General features: G+C 44.6%; 1 protein-coding gene across 11 annotated transcripts in view; it reads right to left on the reverse strand.

Annotated features, from left to right (window-relative positions):
• Positions 1-23,984, reverse strand: part of ELMO1 (engulfment and cell motility 1) — a 520,745-nt gene that overhangs the window by 304,511 nt on the left and 192,250 nt on the right. For all 11 annotated transcript variants that reach the window (XM_004741958.3, XM_004741959.3, XM_045089495.1 and 8 more), the window contains 4 exons: positions 23,003-23,081; positions 17,162-17,212; positions 14,016-14,138; positions 12,208-12,339 (listed from right to left, as the gene is read on the reverse strand). In XM_004741958.3, coding sequence (XP_004742015.1) covers positions 12,208-12,339; positions 14,016-14,138; positions 17,162-17,212; positions 23,003-23,081 — 385 coding nt within the window. The remainder of the gene's footprint in view (positions 1-12,207; positions 12,340-14,015; positions 14,139-17,161; positions 17,213-23,002; positions 23,082-23,984) is intronic.

Raw genomic sequence — 23,984 nt, forward strand, 5'->3', positions numbered from 1 at the left:
TTCAGAATGAACAAGTACAGGAAGCGTGCCAAGATGCCTGCACCAGGACAGTTTTTATATAAGCACATTATTCTCAAATTGGTTCTTGTCCCTTCCCATTGGAAAGGTTTTGACAGCCTTCCTACACATACAAAATGCCATCCTCAGAATTAGAATCCCACGCCACGAAGCCAGTTCCTAGTGTATAAATTACTTCCTCCCAGACATGAAACAGGTCTGGATGGCGTGCTCACACCTCCTCTCCCAAGGTCATATCACACTGAATTCAGAGCCATGAGACACATGGACAATTGGTGACCATTTGGGGAAAAAAGGTAAAGAAAAAAATAAAGTCTCCGGGAAAAGAAAGAATAAAAACAGAAGGCACCCTAACACCACGGGGAGCTGTTCCACGGCTGTCAAAGCAAGGTCAACAGTAAGCAGGCAACTATACCAGGGGTCTCTGGGCTGACCACTTCTTCACCCTCTTCCCTGTGCCCCAGAAGAGCCAGGACTGTTCTTAAGAGTGCTCTGAGAGGATCCCACCAGGGCCAAAACCACCAAGTCAGGCAAGGACAGCAAAGCATCAGGGGGAGAAGTGCTGAATGTTTGCAAGAACCCATCCCAGATGCCAGAATCCCGTAACCGCTCATTCTATTCTAGACTCTGATCTAACACTTTGGTTCTAGAACTGTCCAGCCTAAGCTAAAGGCACTCAAAATGTTTCTCTGGGATGGAGTCAGCCAATTGAACCGTGCTTTCTATTTTGAACAACAATTTTTAAAAATATTTATGTTGTGGTTCTGAGCCCTCCTTGCCTTTGAAAATTTTCCCAGAAGCAGACTACTGTGACAGACTGGATCCATGAGGACATGCTTGGACATGGACCTGTGTGCTAGCTCCTGAGTAGCCAAAAGGCAGAAGAAAAAGAACGGCCTCTTCATTAAAGAGGCTCTCCGAAGGGTATAAAACTCCTGCAAGATGCAAGGGTATAAAACTCCTCTTGGGAAAATCTTCTAGAATTCATAGCCTTTGGGACGTGTCGCTCCTTAGCATTAGCTCCACTCTTGAAATGACACATTTCTACTTGCTGACCCGGCCAGTTCTGGTCAAATGGAGAATTGCCCCAGTCATCCAAGGGGGAAAATGCAGACCCCGGACTCATGACGGCCATCAGATCCAAATGGTGATATCAACAATCAGAATTTATTAACATTTTCTCAGAGCCAGGCAGGTTGCTAAGAACTCAACAACTATTAACTCATTAATCTCCTTAGCAAGCCTAGGTAGGAACCATTACTCTGCCCATCTTACTAATGAAGATACGACGTAGAGAAAATCAAGATCAATTGTCCAAGATCACACAGCTGATGAGGAATGGAGCTGGGCTGCAAAAACAGGTAGCCTGGCCCAGAGGCGGGGCTCACCAATGCTTTGCTACATAGTTTCAAATAAAAGTGATTTGTTTATAGGGCATCTCCCACAATCATTCTCCCACTAGGTGGTGCCCTTTGGCTCCAAAGTTCCCGTATAAAGAAAGGTGGTCAAAAAAGTGTGTACAAAAATTGGGTATTCGTCCTTTCTGAAATAAGTCAAGCAGAGAGAGTCAATTATCATATGGTTTCACTTATTTGTTGAGCATAACAAAAAGCATGGAGGACATGGGGAGTTAGAGAGAAGGGGGTTGGGGTAAATTGGAAGAGGAGGTGAACCATGAGAGACTGTGGACTCTGAAAAACAACTGAGGGGTTTGAAGTGGCGGGGGGGGGCGGGGGAGGTCGGGGTACCAGGTGGTGGGTATTATAGAGGGCACGGATTGCATGGAGCACTGGGTGTGGTGAAAAAATAATGATACTGTTATGCTGAAAATAAATAAATGACCAAAAAAAAGGATGTGTACAATACTCTAAGAAGTTAATGCTAACACTGTTCGGTAAGTTGCCTCCTCCTGCCACAGTCATGTGTCAAAGGGAACAAAGTTCTTGTAGGTTTTAAGCTAAAAGTGGAAGGTGGAAAGATTTTGGCTGGAGCAGGGTTCTTCAGAACCATTTGAAAATTACCCCGCTAGGGGCGCCTGGGTGGCTCAGTCAGTTAAGCACCGACTCTTAATTCTGTCTCAGGTCATGATCTCAGGGTCGTGAGATGGAGCCCCACATTGGGCTACGCTCCAGGCATGGAGTCTTAATCTTAAGCAAAGATTCTCTCTCTCCGGGCACTTGGGTGGCTCAGTTGGTTAAGCAAGAGCCTTTGACTCAGGTCATGATCCTGGAGTCCCAGGATCAAGTTCCACATCGGGCCCCCTGCTCAGCAGGGAGTCGGCTTCTCCCTCTGCCCCTCGACCTCTCATGTTCTCTCTCTCAAATAAATAAAATCTTTAAAAAATTTTTTTTTCTCTCTCCCTCTCCCTCTGCCCCACCTCTCCCTCTGTCTCTCTGTGTCTCTCTCTCTCTAAAAATAAAGGACGGATAAAGTAACCCCACCAAATACTTCACCCTCTCCAGCACATCTGAATCACTCCTTACGAAGTTGCTCCTTTCTTCAGCCTGGACGGCAGCTAAAACACATCCCTTTGTTAGGAGCGCCCCCTAGTGACAGAAAACAGGTCGCGCGCCAACAGGAGATCTAAGCGGACCCCTGGCGTACAATGGGTGTTGAACAGAAAAGGACCTGGGAAAAGAGGGAGCAGGGAAAACCCGTCTCCTCACTCCGTTTTCAGTAATCATCCCTACAAAATTTTGCTTAGAGTTAAAATAAGTTACAGTAAAAAAATACAAGAGAAAGATGAAGTTCAAAAATTGTCTTGACAAAGAACCATAGTTCATTTTCTTTTAAAATATTTCTTTTAAAAATATCAAAACATATCATGAGTACAATTATTCACGTATCCCTTGTCAGGGAGTAAGGACGGATGTGCTTTTCACCACCTCCAGGGGGTACCCATAACAGGTAAGGCAAATGTTGGATGTCTGGGGGGTGATTCTGAGATGGGATCGTATCCCCAGCTCCACTGCCCCTGTGAGCTCCTGCCCCCTGCTCAGGTGGGGATGAGGGCAAGTGCATGGTGCAGATGTAAATCACTGACCTGATGGAAATGGGAGGGACAACACATGCCCTCCGGCAAGAGAAGGGCAGAAGAAAAAAGGGGGTCCCCCTCCACCTCCCACTGTGAACGCTCACACCTGGGCTGCCCCCTGGAAGCCACCCTGAGCCCGTTTTCACTGTCCTTCCCCAAGGGAGCCAGAGAGCAAAGCAAGATCAGGGAAGAAAATAATCCAAGTGTTCTGCATGGGACTTCCCGACTGTCCCTCTCCAGCACTAGGAAGCACGATGAGGTTAACCAGAGAAAGAGGTGGCCCCATGACGCTGTACCAACCTGAAGACTCCACCTCGCAGGAGCTCTGTCCAAGTGACCTGCTCTGCGGGGTCCCTGATGGGAAATACAAACCAGTACCTGATCTTCCAGAGAGATCTTTCCAGAGCTAACTTTTCTACACAGACAGTGACAACAAAGCTGTGGTCTTCACACTTAAAACCAAAGGGGAAGACAGCATGTGCCATGCTCTGCAGCAATTAACCAAAAACATCCATCGAAGACACTGCAGAGCCCACCCTGGACGTGTAAGGACAGGATACTGGTGATCTCCTCTTTACCTGTAAGGAAGGAGTCCCTTGAAAGATATGAATCCTGCTTGCCAGTCAAGGAAGTGAGCAACACAAGTGCCTGCAAATTTTTGCCTCAACTATTGGCAGCCTCAGAGAATGCCCTCGGTTGGCTGGTTCCATTCCAAATCCCACGTGCTGTTTGCTGGCATGAGGAAGGCAAATGCAGAGATAAAAGCAAAAAATGGTCCCTGAGGTTCCACAAGGCTCCCGTACTTTCTGTCATCAAGGCAGAAGTCTCAATGACATCTTTGAACATAAAATTCAGGAAGTGGCTACTTACAAGAAAAAGTTGAAAAATGATTCTATAAGAGTCTATCTACCTGAGAAATGTGTATCAAGAATCAGCTCGGGGGCGCCTGGGTGGCTCAGTCGGTTGAGGGTCCGACTCTTGTTTTTGGCTCGGGTCATGATCTCAGGGTCATGGGATCGAGCCCCATGTTGGGCTCCATGCTCTCTGGGGCTCTCGCTCCCTCTCCCCTCCCTGCTCACTAGCTACTGTGCGCTCGCTCTCCTTCTCACTCTCAAATGAATAAATGTTTAAAAAGGAAAGAAAAGGAAAAAAGGGGGAGGAAAGGAAAGTAAAGGAAAAAGAAATCATCTCAGACTTCCCCAGACAGCTTGTACCCCACGCCAACAATGCTGGTTTACTGCAACTCCACTGGTAACTACTACCCCCTCCATGTTATTGCATTAAACATTTTAATTATGTGTATTTTTAACTCAAAATACATTACTATTCTTTCTACAGTCAATACCCATTTAGCTTTTCCATTTCCAGTGCATTCTTTCCTGCATGTCTGTGTTAAGACAGAAGATAATATTAGATGTACAAACTACTGTACCTCATATAAAAGACCTCCATGACAGCTTAAGGAAAAAGAACTGAGAATGAAATTCAGATATAAAAAAACAAACAAGAAAGTCATATATATATAGGTGCTCGATAAAAGCTCACCTGCCACAAACAACAGACAAATCTCAATTAATAGGGAGGCCAGCTGTGCATCTTAGAGTTTTCTTAGCCCCTGAAAGGTCCCCATGAAGGCTAGTGACTCCCACCCCGCCCCAAGATCGTAAGGCCCCTGTATTGGTCCTACAACTTTTGCTCTGCAAGCCCATAAGGAGGGCTGCAACATCACTGGGTGTCCCCAAGGCAGGCTGTCCAAGTTTGGGGCAGGGGAAGGCGCCCGGTTCTGGTTAGGAGTCAACGGCTATCGTTTAGCGCCACCTGGTGGCTGATTCTGCTCCAGCTTCCAGTTACTAAACAAGACTTCCCCAGCTCGTTTATACCCTGATGGAGCAAGAGTTGAAATGATTGGGACTGGGGCTTTGTGGCATTTCAGATGGGAACAGGGGGTGTGTGATCAGAGCAGAGCAGGTTGCAGCATCTGTGAGCAGCCCACAGAAGACCAGGCTCCAAGGAACAGGCACACGCAGTATCTGCCTGCGATTTCACCACCATGCCCAGGTCTCAGTATTGGGCAATCCCTCACCAACATCTCCCAGGGGTCTGTCGGGTGGAAGGGACTGTCTGGAGCCGGATAGACCGGCAAGGATTGGCCAGCGCTTCCCAGGAGAGCACCCCAGCCCACATGGGGACCTGCTGAATTCTGTGTGACTTAAACTTGGAGAATCTCAAAAAACAACGGTTTGAAAAAAAAAAAATTCACTGTCTTTTGCTTTTATGAACTATTGTTCATGAGTCACATATTTATTTGAAAGCAAAATGTTTGGTTATCCTAATTATTAAATCACTCACATGGGAAAATGTGCCTTACTTTACAAAAAACTGCTTCATCTTGTGGTTACCAGAGGTGTTTTGTTACCAAGAGGGGGAGGGTTGAGGAGCTCCACAAAATCAGGTAAATGGCCAAATTCACTTTCTACAATTCCCACTCATGTACTCTGGATTCTTACTAACACTGTCCTTGGACCCCACGGGACTGAAGCACATTCTCAACAACAAAACTTCATGAGAAAGTCCTGTCACGAATGATGCAGAAATACAAGCCAAGCCCATGGGAGGCAGGGCCTCCTCTATGATGGATACAATGAATGTGGACTGAAAATTCCCCTGATCTCAAGGATGTGGTATTTTCCGGGCACCGGCAGTTTCAAGGCAGCTTCTGACTTCAAACAAATGAATGAAATCTCAGTAGGTTGTCCCGCTCCCCTGGGACTGTCCTGAGCAGTGTGCCAAGGGCTGGGCAGATGCCCTATTAGGCCTCACATGCTGTCAGCTCATCAACAGTAGAATTTCTCTTCCCCCACTTAGCACGTATAGGCCACAGGGCTAGGAAGGAATGAGCCTAGGACCGCCTGGGCTTTTCTCCAGGGCCCACCCCTGACTGAAGGCTCCCCAAGCCCTCAAAGTCCAGTCCATTCTGCTTCCCTGCCCCCTCCCTCCCTCTGCCCCCCCCCCAGCTATGTTCTATGAAGTTACTGCAAATCCTGAGATAATGAATACTGAGCCGCTACTTCCCAGGGGAAGTACAGGGTGAGATGACTTCCCGCCTCTGGTGTCAAGACTTTGTCCATCAGTCAATACACAACCTTGCTTTATGTACTTTTAAAAGACAACTTATTTAATATACATTGTTGGTTCATTAACATGGAACTCACAGCAATGACACTGTAATGCACGCCTGACCTGAGTTTATCTAACCCACATTTCCCCCCATAAGGTGCATTTCGGCTCCGTGTGCTTATGAACATATACTTGGGGACTCCTTTAAACAGCAATGCCTCCAACACACAGATTTCAAACATCGAGGCCCTGGCTTGACTATGAAAAGGACCCCCATTTAGTGGAGGAGAGCTGAACCAAGAAGGCAGGCACCCCTCCTTGTTCTGACCTCACATAGGCGAATGACGATGAAAGCACCCGGAGTACTGATTTGGGGATTACAAATAAATCTTAGCAAATAGCTGAATTTGCAAATACGGAATCCATTAACCATGAGGACTGAGGATTGACTGAATATGTCAAACCCCTTTGAATTGAAAATTCTCTATCATCTCTCCTTACTTGCAAAAGCCAACTCGACTTCTCTCTCCCGTAAACCTGAATGTGCACCGGCGACGCATGTTTGCAGTGTCCCAAGCACATGGCTCTTTCACCAGTAACTCGTATTTTCAGCCACACATTTTCTCACTACCCTCCTGGCATGATTTACAACTCTCACACCCCCATCACTGCCTGTCACAGGGTCATGGGACACTGTGTGATGCTGCAATAACAGTATCAATAGTAATTATAACATCGGCATAAATGCATCTAAATCCCCAGTCCGCTTGCTCTCTGCCAGGCATTCTGCTGTAGGGTTTACAAGTATCTACTAATTTAATTCACACAACAAATTCACCAACAGAGACAACGCTTAGATCCCCAGATTAAAGATAAGGAAACCAAGACATGAAAACATCAAGTAATCTGCCCAGGCCACTGAGCCTGTGCGTGGGAGAGTCAGCAGTCAACCGCGGGCAGCCTGCGTTCAGAGCCCAAGTGTTGTCCCCAGGTCACGCTCACGGTTACGGTTGAATTCTAGTAGCTTTTAGAGCAGGAGGCTTCCTTCTGTGATAGGGATGGGGATGGAGATGGAGGAAGACATGGGTAAACACGCATCTCACTTCATTCCCTGCCATCTGTATTTGAGAAAAACTATATTAAAATGACACCAAGCACTGCATATGCAATTACGTATAATTATACTTCTGTAAAGATGCATAATTATCTTCTATCATCTGGGGAAGTAGAAAATCCTCTAAAAATTTTAACATGAATCTGTAGTATTAGCCATTTTTTTAAATTTTTGGTATTCTCTGATCCTCTGATCCCTTGGGTCCTTGCTAAGATTGGAGAACCTGCCCCTTCCCAGGGTTAGCTAATTCCTAGCGATAGGAAGCATGCATTTCATATGCAGACTCTCCAATCCAGATCCCAAACCCCAACATCTCCTTTATCAGGGTTTTGCACTCTGGTCCACTGTCCCCTGCCCTCATCACCACAAGGCAGACAGCGAGGGGCAGCCCCTATGCTCCACAGTCCAATGAGATTATTTAAACCGGCCAACCTTAAACCTGCCCACCTTATCTTGCCTTGCTTTCTTCATGGAAACCACAACAAAGACTCTTGTCCACATTCCCCCCTCACCCCCTCTGTCCCTTGACACCCCTCAGGGCTTGTCCCTGTGCCCCCATGTGCCCACTCTTGAGAACAATGCGTAAATACATTACATCTTCTCCAGGTGTGGCCTCCCCATAACAAAATACAATCAAACCTACACTTCAAAAGAGAATCTTAATTCTGAAGTCATCTTTTTCTCGTGACCTTTTTTCACTTCCACATTGTAGTCACTTTTCTCTTTTAGGACAATCGGAAACGTTAAGGGAAATATTTATCAAAACTTCTCATATTAAAACATATTATACTGTTCAGAAACAGTTTATTTTAAAAATGAGTTTATTGGAGCACCTGGGTGGCCCGGTGGGTTAAGTGTCCAACTCTTGATCTTGGCTCAGGTCTTGAGCTTCTCAGCTCAGGTCTCGAGCTCAGGGTCATGAGTTCAAGCCCTGCATTGGGCTCCATGCCCAGTGTGGAGCCTACTAAATTCATTCATTCATTCATTCATTTAAAATGAGTTCATCTGGGGCCCAATCAAGCTAAAGGAATGGGAAAGAAAAAGCATTTAAGAAAAAAACAAAAACAACAGCCTTGTCCAACTTCAACATCTGCCTTGGTTCAAGGGCAATCACAAAAATGAACTACAGATATGTCCTTTGTAATGACTGTCCAACCGACCGAACGAAGGTAAAATTCACAAATAGAGAAGCTGCTAATCTGACATCAAGACAAACTCTGAAGGGTCTCTGGCCAGGAATGCAACTCTTCAGAGTATGAAAACCATTTTGCACAGTTCTTGGTCATTATAATCAACAAGGTACAGTTTGTATTTAGGTATTTCCCCAGTTTTCAAAATAAAGTATTCTAAATAAGGGAATCTGCCTTCCAGTGCCTTGAGAACTACCTGCGTCCCCACCCTCTTATTTTTAATAAGAACAGCATCATCCCAGATAACCCGGACCCCTCCTCCCGCCTGGGCACCTGCAAGTCCATTCTGCAACTAGAGAATCATTAACTGAGAGATCTTAGAAGATTAAGCAGCTTTGTTTTAGAAGCAGGTGCTTTTCTGTGTTATGACAAACCGTAATACACCATTTAGCTGCTTTAAATTGAGATTTCAGAATTATTTCATCAGAAGAATCTGCTCTGTCGGGAGGCTGTGCTGGGAAGGAATGTAAGGCCATCTGCCTTCTCAAAGGTGTTGTGCTTTTTTATCCTTTAACAACTGCTCTTCTTGCCTTGTTGGAGCAACTGTCCCTTCTACTTTGGAAAACTGAAGAGGTTGCCTGTGATTTCCATGATATGTTTTCTCCAAAAAGCAAAGAAGGGAAGCACTATCAGATGATCTTTGATGACATTCTGAAGACCTTAAAACAGACAAACAGCTGCACAACTGAGGAACCTGCTGCCCAAACAGGTTCAACAACAGGCTGGCTGGTCCAACAGCTGGTAACCAGGAAAGATAGAATTAAAATCTAGGCCTACTTGACTCCAAAAACCTGTCATTTAACATCTCCTAGGCACTTCCTACTTGGAAGACGGGAAATGAGAAAGAACAATCTGTGTTTTATGAATTAAACTTCTTTTCAACGAGAACCAAAAGATTATCCAAACCTTAATTGCTCCTAAAGGAGGCAACAGGAAGGAGTTCATTAAGGGAATAGGCAAGATTATTCCTCTTTCAGAAGCACAAAGAGAATTCTGCATCCGGGCAGCTTACAACATCTAGAGATTTTCCGGCCGGCTTCCAGCATTTTTGCACGATGGTCTCTAGGTGGCGCAACGAGCCCGTGATTCCATTCACCAAGGCTTGCCTGTTTTGGGCTTACTGGGCATTCAAAAGTATCTCTGCTCCTCAAGGCTGTAGGAAATTTTCCACCATTAGAAATCATTACTAACTAGTCATTCCAATTTCTCAACTCTTCTGATGCAAGCTCATGGCTTGGAAGAAATTTCAGGGGAAGGACTAAAACAGAAAACTAAAAAAAGAACCATGGAAAAATAAAGGAAACCAACACTCTCTCTCTTTGGTTATTCTAGGTTCCAGATCTTTGCTTTTTCTAAAATGACTTTTCAAGTCCTTTGAAAGGAGGCCACATAAGAGCTAAAGCCTTAAAACCACATCAAATTGGCTTTCAGTTAAAAAATACATTGTTCTTCCTAAACTACTTGAAGCAGAACGCTCAGCAGACACTGAAAACTAAGACAGAGATACACTCTATTTGTCAGCTGTGGAAGGAATGAACACCACATTAACACAGATGGAGCTACCCTGAGAAAAGTCACTCCGACTTTGGCTCATGAAATATTCTGATGACCTCACCTAGAACATGAAAATAAAAAGGGAGATGTTTCATACCTCCGACACCCATTACATATACCATTCCTAGGGATCTGTAATAATCCCAGGAACCTGTAATAATCTGAATCCCAGCAAGTGTTCTTCCCCCAATGTCTCCTCTCCCCTCCACCCTTCAGGCACACAGCCAGAAGGAGAAATGACACTGTGCATTTGGGGATCCAATCGTCCCCGACTAGGACGTGGGGCAGAGAGGCAGAGTGAGCCTGGAGGCACTATGGATCAAGAACCAGAGCTCTGTGTTTTCTACACAGTTCAAATGCACTGGAAATCCAGGTGGTAGCGGAGGAAGGCAATCAAATGGGAGTAACTCGAGCACAGCCTATACCCAGGCTCTCCACTGGGACGGAGTATCAGAATCAATTGGGAGCATTTTGAAATACACATGCCTTGATCTCTTCCCAGGTCATTTTGATATGACTGGATGGCAAGAGAGATTGGGTGATTTTGCAAAGCTTCGCAAGTGATTTGGACAGGCCTCATTCAAGACACAAAAGTAAAACCCGGGGAAAAAAATGGGTGGGGAGGTAGGACGTGAGCCGCGTGCACACTCCTCAGCTATATCCCCAGTAACTGCTAATACACAGGTGGGTGACAGCAGGGCAGGGACCGCCTGTTAGCCTTGACCACCAATACACTTCAAGTACAGGGAGCTCTTACCTGGCCTCTTGGCCATGACACTTCCTGCTAAAATTTTTCAAAAAATAGATTCTACTAAAAAATGTAAATGGAATGTCAAAATACAAGATATGATGATATAAGAATGATATCACAGTTCCTCTATAAAGTAAGTTGTAAAGCAGAATACATTTGACAAGTATTCTTATTAGAAAAGACATATTAAGACTATCTACAAAAAAAAAAAGACTATCTACATAAAAACAATAAATAATCAGACTTTTTTTTTAACTTTAGGAAACATTGGATAGATTAAAAAAAAAAAAAATAGTCACTCTGATCCACTGGGCTAAAGTGGAAATGACTCAGTGTGGAAAACAAATTGGTAAATATCAACAACCTTAAAAAATAAATGCCACAAATTTATCCAAATAACATGATCATGGATACATGTAAATACTGGGCGGCAAAGAAGTCAGTTTCAGACTTATGGTAACTTTCAAATACTGATAGCAAATAGAAAGAGGGTTTGGTTACATACACTATAGTCCATCCCAAAAATGAAAAACTCCTCAGTAATGGGAAACAATACATGTTAATATGGAAACATTTCCAAAGACGATCCCCATGAAAGACAGGGTTTCCCAAATAACATACAAAGCGTGATACATATATACATAAAGATTAATATTTGTGTGTGTACTAAAGAAGAGTGTGTTTGAAATGACAAAGTAATGCCTAATGATTTCTAATCACTGAAGCCAAAATCTCATTTTTGGCCACTTAAGATGCCAGCCAAAATGGAAACCTAATTTTACACCCTCAGATGCTGACATTCATTAGCTCAAAGTCACGGAAGAAATGTCATGGTGATAAAGTCCAGATCAGAACCCAAGTAGAAACAAAACAACAGATTATGTTCAGGACAAGCAGTGTTCTGATTTGCAAACTGAAAAAAAGGAAATCAAGGAGCTGTCTTACTAACATCCGTAACAAGACAAAACTTTCAGGAAAGGACAAATTGCGTAAATCTCATCGTGACTACGTTTCAGGAGACCCTCAATGTGATTTTGATAGAAAAGCCATGTATGTCAGTGATCCAAACACTAACCCAATAATAACATCTATCCCGCAGTTGCCATCGCCCATTTATTTCAAATAGAACCTGAAGCATCTTGTGATGCAGAGTTAATGAAATCTACATGCATTCCGGGCTCACTACACTTAATCAAAACTGAATAAACAAACTCCGTATTAGTCACACTTAGGCAAGCTATTCCGCTGCACTGCAGCCAGAAGAGATTTTTACGGGATCCTATTGAAACCAGCGAAACATCTGGAAAATGTGGAAACTATTCCGCGAGGCGCTAGAGGACCACACGCTCGGAGGAGACATCGGTTTCTGTGGCTGAGGTCAGACCCCTGATGTTGGAAGGAGAGCGCTTACTGGAGATAGCTTACTTACAATGAAGCCAAGTTTTTTATAATCCCGGGTGTACATGGACTTGCGTTTCTCCATGCTGCCACTGCTGTTATTAGGTTCAGACTCTGCATCAAAAGCGATTCTTCGAAGTTCAAATATGATGTCCCTCTGAGCCTGAAGGCGTTCGGGAGAAAAAAGAGGAGGGAAGAGCTGCTTTCACTGTGTGATATTACAGATACTCCCTCTTTCCCCAGGATCTAAACGAATCACGGCTTTCAGGCCGAAGAAAAACAGATGAAAGACAACGGATGTCCCAAGTTAGGGCTCCGCATCGTTCCCCCGCCCCTCTGGTCAGCCTGCTGGTCAGCTGGTCAGCCCTGGCTTCATCCCACGGTTATCCTCACGGCCACGTCGTTTGGAATACTTCGGTCAATTACCTAGAAGTTCAAATTGGTGTCCCAAAAATGATGGAAGTCTTGGGTCTGGGGTTTTCCACACTGGTCGAGCCCAAGTGAGAGGCACGTGCAGGTTTTACAAACAGCGTTCAAGTGACAAGGGATCTCTACCACCACTAAGAAATGACTACGTGGAAATAAACCCTTAAAAATGGCTACAATGGTAAATATTTGGCTACATCTATTTTACCACAATAAGAAAAAAAAAATATATATATATATATACATATATATATGTATATATGTTTTCAATAAATAGAAGGAAGCATTTCCAAATGGGGAGGGCCGTTCCACATTAAGATGCAAGGCCTTCCGTCACTAGAAGTGGTAAGCTGACAGTCTCCTCTCTCTGGGATGATTACACTTGGCCTTGCCAAAGTCCGGGGCACGCTGGACAGCCTCTCCAAGCCTCTCCATCATTCTTAATCGCGTGGCCTCGTGCCATGGACGCAGGGCTGCGGCAGTTACACACTCCCCACGTGGGGCTCACATCTGCGATAGATCAGGCCCTCACGTGCCAGTAATGAGTGTTTTCCTTTCCAAAGCTGCAGCACTGCTTAAGTTGAAAATGGGTTACGGCACGGTCCCCAGCTGTTTCCTCTCAGTCTGTCCTCACACACTAAAGTTCCCCCAAAGCCTTCTGGATGGAGGCATAACCTTTCACACACAACCACCAGAGGCCTACAGAGAATTAAAACAATAGCCAACTGACACAAACGCAAGCCCAGAAATCAGGTGTAATTTAGGAACGCCCCCACCCCCCCCCCACCCACGCTTCTCAGCACTGAGCACTGGAGAATGGAAATTAATTCCTCCAGCTGTATCAGGATCACACAGGGCAACTAGATGGCCCGAGTTGTCTGGGAACTTGACTCCAAAGCCATTACCATCGCAGGTATTGGGACCAAGGGCCAAGATTCATGGCCATGTGACATTAGGCTTTCTTATCCAACAAAGGAAAAATATGCATGTATTTGATGTATAATGAAATAATCCCATCTGCTTTGTTCTCTGAGCCCAAGTTCACCTAAATTTTAAACAAATCCACCCCCACCAAGTTCTGGGGTATGTCCATTAAGGGTCTGACTTCAGCTCAGGTCATGATCTCAGGATCCAGGGATCGGGCCTTGAATGAAGCTCCCTAATCAGTAGAGATTCTGCTTCTCCCTCTGCCCCTTCCCCTGCTCATGTGCTCTCTTTCTCAAATAATTTTTTTTTAAATCTTAAAATGAATATATATATATATATATATATAGCCCCCCCCCAAGTTTTAAGATGATAATAAAACAATATCATCATCTACAAATTCCTGGTTTGGTAGTAGTCCAATAAAAGATCTTTAATAACCACTTTCTCTCCCCTATGTGCTTTTGCTGCTGTCTCGTTGGCACTCACCTGGTCCTGGGGGTCCATCTTGGTCATCATCCTGTCTTCCAGAAGGTTAAAAGTAAGCACCTGAAGCACGTACAGCTGGTGTGCCATTTCATTGTTGATGGCTCTCTGAGCTCGGATGACATGCTGGGGAGATGGTTCAGAAATAATGATTTTTTTTTTTTAAAGGAAGAAAAAGCCAACAGCAATTAACCCCTGTCATTATGTCAAGAAGAACCCCAGAAGTCTTCACTTGGAGGCCCGGGAAATGTAGGTCTGTGGGACCACCCTTCAGAAGAAAGGTGAGGATGTGGGTGAACTTGGAGCTTTCCTTTCTATTCCAGGGCCCAATAAAGTTCCTGATGGTTAGGCCAGAATCCAGGTAAAGACCTGCTCTGTGCAGCAGGGAGCAGAAGAAAGGCATTGGAAATGCACGGGTGACTGCAGCTCTATAAACCAAAAAAGTGTGCCTGACATGAGAGCATCCTGAAGAGAGCTGTGGAATTCTACAACAGAAGCCTTCCTTGCACGCAGCAGAGGAACAAATCGTGTGTATGTGTTGTCAGCAACTTTGCCATCCTCTTACCCTATAACTGTCTCCAACAGGTGATCCAGCATCTAGGTGGAGAAATGTTTTAGAAGCAACACAAAAGAAAGCAGAGTATGAATCAGGCCTGCAGTTCATTCACCGTGGCAACTAGCCAGAGAACACCACCACCACAGGCAATGAGCTAATTCATGTGCACGACTTTGCTCTCCTGCTAACAATTAAATGAAAAACAAAATGACCCTTCCCCTTAGAAACAGAACCAAAATGGAACAAATAGAAAAGAAATGGCAGGAGACTAGACATGGGGGCCTTTGCCCCCCCGGAGCGAGGTCAGAAAGGAGACTGAACAGTTGGCCTAACATACGTCCCCTCTAGCAGAGACCAAGGTTTTGCCTTAAAAACGCCAAGGACAAGTCAATGTGATAGTTTGAATGTGCTATACCCAACCACGTCCTGCCGTCTGAAAGAACTTTCTCGAGGTGTCCCAAAGCCAGCATGCACTTGGACTCCACACCCCGGCTCTGAGTACCATGTCAAAAGAGCCAGTTAAAGGAGGAGGAGAGGGGGCACCTGGATGGCTCAGTGGGTTAAAGCCTCTGCCTTCGGCTCAGGTCATGATCCCAGAGTCCTGGGATGGAGCCCCGCATCAGGCTCTCTACTTAGCAAGAAGCCTGCTTCCCTTCCTCTCTCTCTCTCTGCCTGCCTCTCTGCCTACTTGGGATCTCTGTCAAATAAATAAGCAAATAAATAAATAAATAAATAAGAAGAAGGAGGAAGAGGAGGAGGGGTGAGGAGAAGAAGGAGAAACGGAAAAATAGTCACTGAGCCAAGGTATCGGGGCTGATGGAGGTGGGAAGCTCGGCGGTGATATGGCGAATGGCATAAAACGCCATATCCTCCCAATTTCAGAACAGAACATTAATTCAGAGTATATGTTTCGTATCCAAGGTGTGTATAGGCCATCTATTTTATTAGCAACTCAAAAGTATCTTCACTCCAAGTTTCTGACTGAGGATAGCAGCCTGGAACTTCCAGCCTTCGAAGTCTCAGAGGAGAAGTCCCATGGAAGCCATCTGATCTTCTAGGCACGGGGGCTACAGCCATTCCACCTGGCCCCTCTCCCAACATTCCAACTCCGGCCGCCACACCCAGGTAGGAACTGCAGGCTCGGACCTTAGCGTAACATCTCTCACCCTTCATCTTTCCACCCTCTTCCTGTCCCACAGGAACAGGACCATGCTTCCTGTCCCATGTCACTGAACCACGCTCGAATACTGTGCTTTCTGCTCGCGCTAAGAACCACGATAACGATTAACCGTGCTTTGAATCCTCCTGCAACTTCTACCAAACCATTCTTTGACCAAGAATCTATCCGGATGCTCTACCAACACCTACTTCATAGCCCAGGTCCAGGGGGAGAAGGATGTCATCCCTGAAGAACCAGGGTACCTCTTTTATCAAGCAACGAAAATTACACTCATATGTTTCTTTTTATCCTTGTCAGCCAGGAAGTTCAAAATCAAACTCGATGACAAATTGTAGTCATGGCTATTGGCTTTGGATTCTAGAATATTTATTATGTTTGCCCTCATAAGGTTTTTAATTTTCAACGGCCTCACTGTATTGGAATGTGTGTGTGTGTGTGTGTGTGTGCACACGTGTGCGCATGTGTGCGTGTATGTGTGTGTGATTGTAAGCTAGTGGAACTCCTCTTTGAAATCACAGAAATAGAAATTGCCTCTTTGGTAAGCTGGGAATCAATCACACGTGCTTCTTTTCAGTCTTTGGTTAAAGTCAAATAGCGGGTAATGCCTCAGGAAATCATGCCATTTGATTTATTTCTAAACATTCACCGCATAAAATGCTGGACTTCTTTTCCACTGACATTTCAGGTCATTTGCACATGGCAGTTAACCAGTGGGTTCCACTGGTAAGTCTTTTCTGCCTGTCTCTTGCAAAGGGGCCCAGGGAAGTGATGGTCAGAATTTCAGAGCCTCTGTCAGAGTCTGACAGGCCTCCAGTTAGCTTCCTCATTAAAAGCAGTGTAAGCTCACACCAGTGGATTTTTTTAGTCATAGAGCCCCGGGTTTCCTAAATGCAAAGCTAAGGTGATGTTGAGGGGGGGTGCCTGGGTGGCTCAGTCCGTTAAGCATCCACCTTCGGCTCAGATCGTGATCCCAGGGTCCTGGAATTGAGTCCCACATCTGGCTCGCTGCTCAGCAGAGAATCTGCTTCTCCCCAGCCTGTGCTCTCTCTCTTCCTCATGTTCTCTCTCTCAAATAAATAAATAAATAAATAAAAGCTTTAAAAAATTAAAAAATAAAGTGACAGTGAGTGTAATAAACCTGGCCCACTGGGAGAGATTACTACTCCTTCCTCCCAGAATGTCTTCCCAGGGCAGTTCCAGACACCCCTCCTTCCAATCCTATGAGACGGTTTCTGTGGGAAAGCCTCGTTCATTCCAATTCCAAAAGCACACTTCTTCCTCCTTGCTAGTTACTACTGCTTGTCACAGAAGCAAGTCACAGAACCAACCACAAACTGAAGCTGCAAGGGGAGATAAATGAATGCCCCAAGCCATTCCTGCCCAACAAGGTGGTCACACCGCACGGGTACTCACTGTTAAAATGATGGAACGCAGTTGCTTCTGAGCCAAAATATTCGCCATCTCCTGTTGATGAAAAACACACCCACACAAAACCTTAGGTTAGAAAAACACAGTTCAACATGGCCTCAAAAGACTTTATCCTGGGGGGTGCTACCTAACTGGATATCAGCAGTATTTCTTATGGAACAACAGACTCCAACAGGCAGAAGTATTCAAATTGCTCTTTGAATATTCTGTTTAGACAACAGAGCCTGGTCCAAAAGCAAAGGAAGGAAATCTGACACCCACAAACTTCTCGTTGTTTTAGGAATTTCCTTCTTGCAGGAAAAAGTGAGCATGGAATAAAAAGCAAATACTCTGGATAAAGGCAATGGTTCTCCATTCAAAAGGCTCACCTGCTTTTCTTAGACTATACATATGCAGAGAGGTTTACTAGGAAATGTGCCTGCACCAAGGAGTCCCACAGTGTTGGACCACCATCACTTTAAGTCATCAAGTCTTCCAAGAGCCACATCATCTTAATTTGTGCAAAACCAAAGCATGAGTGGTACATACCCCAGGGCTTGAAAATAGTCTATACAAGTCAACTGTGTGTTGCTTTCGGAAGGGACAAATATGGAGCAGGGACTCCAAGAGTCCACACTCCACATTGCTAGGACTCATTTCTGTAAGTTGTGTTTGGGGCTTTGGCCCGCCTAGCACAGAGGATTTGCAGGTGACTTTAGTAAAAGAAATGATTCACAGATACTCTTTCTAAATATCGAGCCCTAGATATGAAGCTGAAATTATCAAGTTGGGTACAACCTTGGTGCAAACATTGTAAGCTAGTGGAAAAAAATACTGCTCATATTCAGGAAGGCACTTGAGTGTTCTTGTGGTTGGGAGGGGCTGGATTTTAGAGTTACAGTTGCTGCTCTTCCTGAGTAGAGAAGAAACTAGGCTGTGATTCGAAACCACAACCATGAATTCAATCACGGCGAAAATAAACTCGCAGGAAGCAAGGAGAGCCCAGACACGCGGGTGGGAAGTGCGAGGGGGGGACACGCAGGCAGGTCGGGGCAGGAGCAGAAGGTGGGGACTTACAGTCAGAGGACAATCAAGGATGTCAACACTGCTCTCTACACCAACCTAAGGGCGCCATCGCCACCACAGAAAGGAGAGCAAGCAGGAGAGAAGAAGGGATGGAAATTCAGAGCACTCTGTTAGCGGTTACAACTTGATGTTAACACCCCTGCTCACCCACTGCCTGGGGGAGAAAAGTGCATAGATATCGTGAGGTGTTTCAAGACACCTTCCACTCTGCTGACAACAGGAAAGCAAGGACAATGATGCATTCAGAAATAAGGGAAATGGCAAAATCTGGAAGGAACCTGTCTTTCCATGGTCCCCAGAAAGTGGGGCTTGCTTCTGAGAGCGAATAGAAAGGTCCACTTTTTCTCCCAGACCCGATGAAAAACAAAGGGCCCAAAGGATCCTATGGATCTTTTCATTTATTTTCTTTTATAAAAAATGAAATTACTGCCTGGCACATAAACAAAAGGAAAAAGAAAAATATTCTCCGTGCCTATTTTAGCCTATTGAGTTTTGGAATTTTAAAATAAGTTAGAAGGGATAATATAGTTCCAATATGTACGGCAATTGTCATAATTATCTTTAGCATGGTTTCTCTTCTTCGTAAGACCACGGTTACCTTAGGGGCACAGAGACTGTCCTTTTCCTCTTTGTGTTCCTGTGCCCAGAGCACTCTGTCTAACACAGAGCAGACAGTAAATGTTTGGTGGAAAATCAAAGAGTCATTTCTACTACCCTCCTAAGAAACACAGAAGCTTGGTCAGAGAGAAAATAGAAAAATCCTTGTGTACATCATGAATTTGTTGGTGTTCAATATGAGAAAACAGTCTGAGTAAACTTGAGGCTCCATGGAGAATATTTTATACCATCGAGATGGCATAAAAGTATAGATAGATTTAAATATGGATATAGGGATATTGACATGGAAAGATATTCACAAAATCTTGTTTAGTTTTAAATGCAGTAAAAAAAAAAAAAAGGCTAAACAGTGCAAGTAGTATGAGTCCACCCAGTGAAGAAAGTTATGTAGGTCGGTCTTTGGCCAGAACAAACCGGGGCCATGCAATGTGACTTACCACAAGGGTTCTCTGCTTGGGGCATGCACTTAGAGGAGTCTTTCAAACTTCCTCCTCTGAATCTGTATTTTCTGAGTTTACCACCAAATCTTTTAACTTGCAAAAAGGTTTTTTAATAATGCTTTTGAAAATCATACATACATGTAGAGAAATTTGGAAGGGACCTCACCAACATGCTTGCCGTGAGAACAGTAATATAATGGCAAGGAGTTGTGAGGGAAAGGATCCATTTGCCCCATCTCTGCAAAACAAACACTCCTCCCTTCATTTGTGTGGAAAAAGGGAGAATGTCCCACATCCAGGAGGCAGGGAAGCAGGACGTTCCGCTCCACCCACTTGCCGGAAAGCCCCCAGTGGAGCTTGGAAGTGGAAGTGGAAGCAAAGCAGGAAGTTCTACCCCAGCCCTCAACACACCTGTCCCTCTACAAACCCCACGCTCTCTGAGTAAGGCCCACTGAGTGAATGCAAAACAGAACTATCCCTCTAGCCTGCCTCCCAAGTAAAAATAACTGACCAGGGTGGTATTTTTCTTCAGTAAAAGCAGAAATAGGTGTTTCAAGTCCATCCGTCCAACTTCATTTCATACATTTTGAAAAATAAAGAAAAACCCAGATAAATGGAGTCCTACCGATGGTGCCTGGCCCAGAGTCGGGAAGAGAAGTTGAAACAAATGAAATTTTTTCACTGAAGTGGAATTTATCCAATGTCCTTGGGCTTTAAAAAAAAAATAAATAAACAAAGCTGTTCCTATAAATCCAATAAATAAATGTTTAGATTGTGTTTTAATCTAATTGGAGTGAGAAAACGGGCTTCGTGTCTTTCAGGCTCCAGGGAGTTCTTCACTCAGCAAATACCAGAGAATTCTCTGGGTGACGCCTCCCGGACCATGGGGTGCTCCCAGAGCACAGCAAGGCCTAGGCGGGACTCTGAGTGGCTCCTTCCCTTCCTTACTCCCTCAGGCTCTCAATTTCCACTTTTGAAAAGAGGCAAAATAAGGCTTTCCAGTGATAGAAGAATAAATTGAAATAAGGCACAAAGCACTGAACACTGAGCTTGGCACAGGCAAACTCTGAGTATCATCATGGACGGCAGGCTTTGGTAAATTTTCCTCTTTACCCCCCAAATTCAGAACGTTTAATTTTCCAAAGAAAAGCTGGTAACAACACAGGATATAACCCACATGACACCCCCAGTTAGCGTGGTCTTCTGCTTTGCAGGTTCCACGAACCTTCAGAAAATAACATCAAACTTTTCTTCAGTATGAACTTGAAATCAGTTTTTTAGAGCCAGCTCTTGCTTAACTCACTGAAAAATATTTTTTAAATTAAAAATCAAAATACTCCTTGTCTTGACAAACAATAGGCACTGATTCATCTTTAATACAACACAATTTAGAAAGTTCAAGTTAATTTTCTGTGTTGTTGCTATTTTTATTTCAAAGGCTAAATTAGAGTCTAGATATGCTGCTGTATGATTACAGACACCTCATCTTTCTTAGTTGGATTGTTCTCCTAAATTACCCAATGTTATTAAACTATCCTTTGTGATTTATTATCTTTACAGCAGTAGACTGCCAATTGGTGTCATCTCAGTCAGATATTTTCTAATTTTCAAAAAATAAATTTTAAGGGGCACCTGCATGGCTCAGTGGGTTAAAGCCTCTGCCTTCAGCTCAGGTCATAATCCTGGGGTCCTGGGATGGAGTCCTGCATCGGGTTCTCTCCTCAGCGGGGAGCCTGCTTCCTCCTTTCTCTCTCTGCCTGCCTCTCTGCCTACCTATGATCTCTCTCTGTCAAATAAATAAATAAAATCTTTTAAAAAAAATTTTGATTCACAGAATCCAAACCTAATGTTCTACTGATATGCCATTATATTTCACGGGGATCGTTACTCTGGAGTCAGCACAGATTGACATCTGGCTCTCGATTTCTCCATGGTCGTGCGAAACTAACTCAGTAGATTAACAGTAGTTCTTGGTGTAAGAGGCAGAGGCAAAGTGTACGTATCTTACTGATGTCTAGATCCAGGGATCCAAATCATAGCAACTGGGGTGGGCATGGGTTTTTGTTTCCTCTAATCCAAGCTCTTCATAAGCGAAAGAAAAAGCCCATGAGGTCAGACCAGATGGCAGCTACCATTTCAGCCAGGTGTCCTTGGTCCCGCCAGCAGAAGGAGGATCAAGCTTCTCCAGGGCTATGTCAGGAGTGCAAGCATATGAGCCTGCTGTCGGGCAGTTTGCTGGGCTGCTGGAAGTTATCATGAGGCCAGCATTTAGATTTAGATATAAAAAGAACAGACCCAGGGTGCCTGGGTGGCTCAGTGGGTTAAGCCTCTGCCTTCAGCTCAGGTCATGATCTCAGGGTCCTGGGTTCAAGCCCTGCATCAGGCTCTTGCTCAGCAGGGAGCCTGCTTCCCCCTCTCTCCCTGCCTGCCACTTTGCCTGCTTATTTTCTCTCTGTCAAACAAATAAATAAAAATCTTAAAAAACAAAACAAAAAACAGACCCACCTAGGATTTGACCTGCAAAACCATACTTAAAAATCCAGCCTGGAGCATAAGGCTTAGGGAGGGCCCGCATCTCCTGGCTCCGGAGGAGACACAACCCAATACACAGGAAACAATAAAGTCACTCCATTCGTGCAGACATAGCCCCAGGAATGAACAAACAATTCTGAATGGAAAACAAACCAGAAACCCTCACATTTAGTCACTGAGGTTTAAAATCCTTGGCGATGATATAATAAAACAAAACAAAACAACAAAAAAAAGACTTCTCGAGTGTTCAGGGTTTAGTAGCATGCTAGCTTCTAAATTCTTCTAAAACGATTTAGTGGTAACTGTCACAGAGCTCCCAGTACACTTTCTACTGGTTGGAAGATCTCATATTTCCACCCAGTTTTTAAATGAAGTGAATTGTGTGACCAAGGTACATGGTCTATGCTATGTTGATGAAAAAAAAAAAAAAAATGAACGGACTTTGAAGGGCAAGCTATATTCCAAGACATACAAAATTCTACTTCTTCTATACCCCCTCTACAAAGATCCTTTACCTCACCGCAGAAGAACCACAGAGCCACAGACAAAGGAGAGTACCAAAGGATGGGTTTCACATGGGTACATTTAAGGGGTTCCCTTGTGTGCACAGAGAAAGGGAAATGGGTTGATCACTCCTCTCCCCACATACAGATATGGACAACAGAAATATCATGGAGCAAAGACCCTCCCTGACTTAGGAATAATTATCTCAACCAGGGGCAGCGAACTGTGTGGTCCTCCTCCTGTCCTTTCCATCTAAACTTCTGTGGGCAATGCAGGACACCTCTCGGGGTCTCACTGTATTCATCAGGAAAATAGGGACAATACCTCCCTTGCCCCAGGGAGCATTCAATGGCATGACAGAAGATCTCAGGGCTTCTACCTCTGCTGCCCCCAAAGCAGCAAGGTTTTCATCTTTTAATGTTTCGAGCTCCTATGTTGGGTTTCCTTTGATGCAAGGGCTCTACCGCTGGAACATTCCTAGCATTCTTCCTAGGACAAGGGCTTACGCATCTCCACCTTCTTCCCACTCCATCTGTGAATGACTCCAGGCTGGCCAGCCAAGCTGCCGGGCAGTGGGGAGTCCCCAGGATGGGAAGGAGAGGGCACTCTCTGCCCCCAAATTTGCCAGCCCCGAGTACAGTCTTAGGACCAAAGAAATGCAACTTACCTGCCTTCTCTCATCAGGGGCCTTCAGGAATAGTGCATTAATCACTGCAATGGTATAGGTTTGGATTTCTTGATCTGTCCTGTAAAGACCCGGAACAATACAGAAAGTCAGAATAGGCTACCTCTGAGTCAGACCGTGATAAGGGTCATGATCTCCCCCACAAAAAAAAAAAAAAAAAAATGAAAGAGAAAGATATGGCCCAGACAATGCAGTTGGCAACTGAGAGAGAACATATTTCAACCATCATAAGGAAGGACACACCATTGCGGGGGCGGGGGGGGCATTATTATTCCTAGCTTGACGATACACGGCTCAGCGGAGATCACGCAGGAAGTCCGGGTGGTTAGCCGGCCTGCCCCTTCTTCTCTAATAGGCTTAAATATATGAACCCAGAGCTGTACGTGTGGTTATGAGGTTGGGGGGGAGCGGGACTGTGATTTTGTCTGATGCATGAAGTAAGTATATCTGGGACTGGACTTGGGTACCCTTATACCCCTGGACTTATTATAAAGGAAACTGCTTTGTCTCCATGGCAATGCTAGTACATCATCTAAAAATCTACTTCCAAATAGAAACTTTTTTAATAACGAAAAGAACCAGTTTTTATTTGTGAAATTTGAAAAACTGCTTTTCACAGAAATGAAATCAGAAATTCCAAAGGAAGCAAGAATCTCATAGAAGCCACATGGTAAATGGTAAATCAGAAGGACCCGAGGCAGAAAACAAGGAGCAGCCCGTGAGCTACATTTGGAGATCATTTCAGAAGAGGCCGAGTATAGAACACAGCCTTTGGCAGGATGGAATCCAAACCCCAGTGCCCCGCAGGCTGGCTGTGTAGCCTTGCACAAGGTTGGAGAGGGGTGTCCCCAAAACAGTTTCCTCATCTGGAACACTGGGGAAAAACACACTTATTTTAAGCTGCTGCTTTTAGGGTAAAATTAGTTAATGTATATAAAATCCTCAACACGGCACTTGCCAGATT

Source organism: Mustela putorius, unplaced genomic scaffold (assembly GCF_011764305.1).
Source record: "Mustela putorius furo isolate JIRA1106 unplaced genomic scaffold, ASM1176430v1.1 tig00003845_pilon_pilon_pilon, whole genome shotgun sequence".
NCBI lineage: Eukaryota > Metazoa > Chordata > Mammalia > Carnivora > Mustelidae > Mustela > Mustela putorius.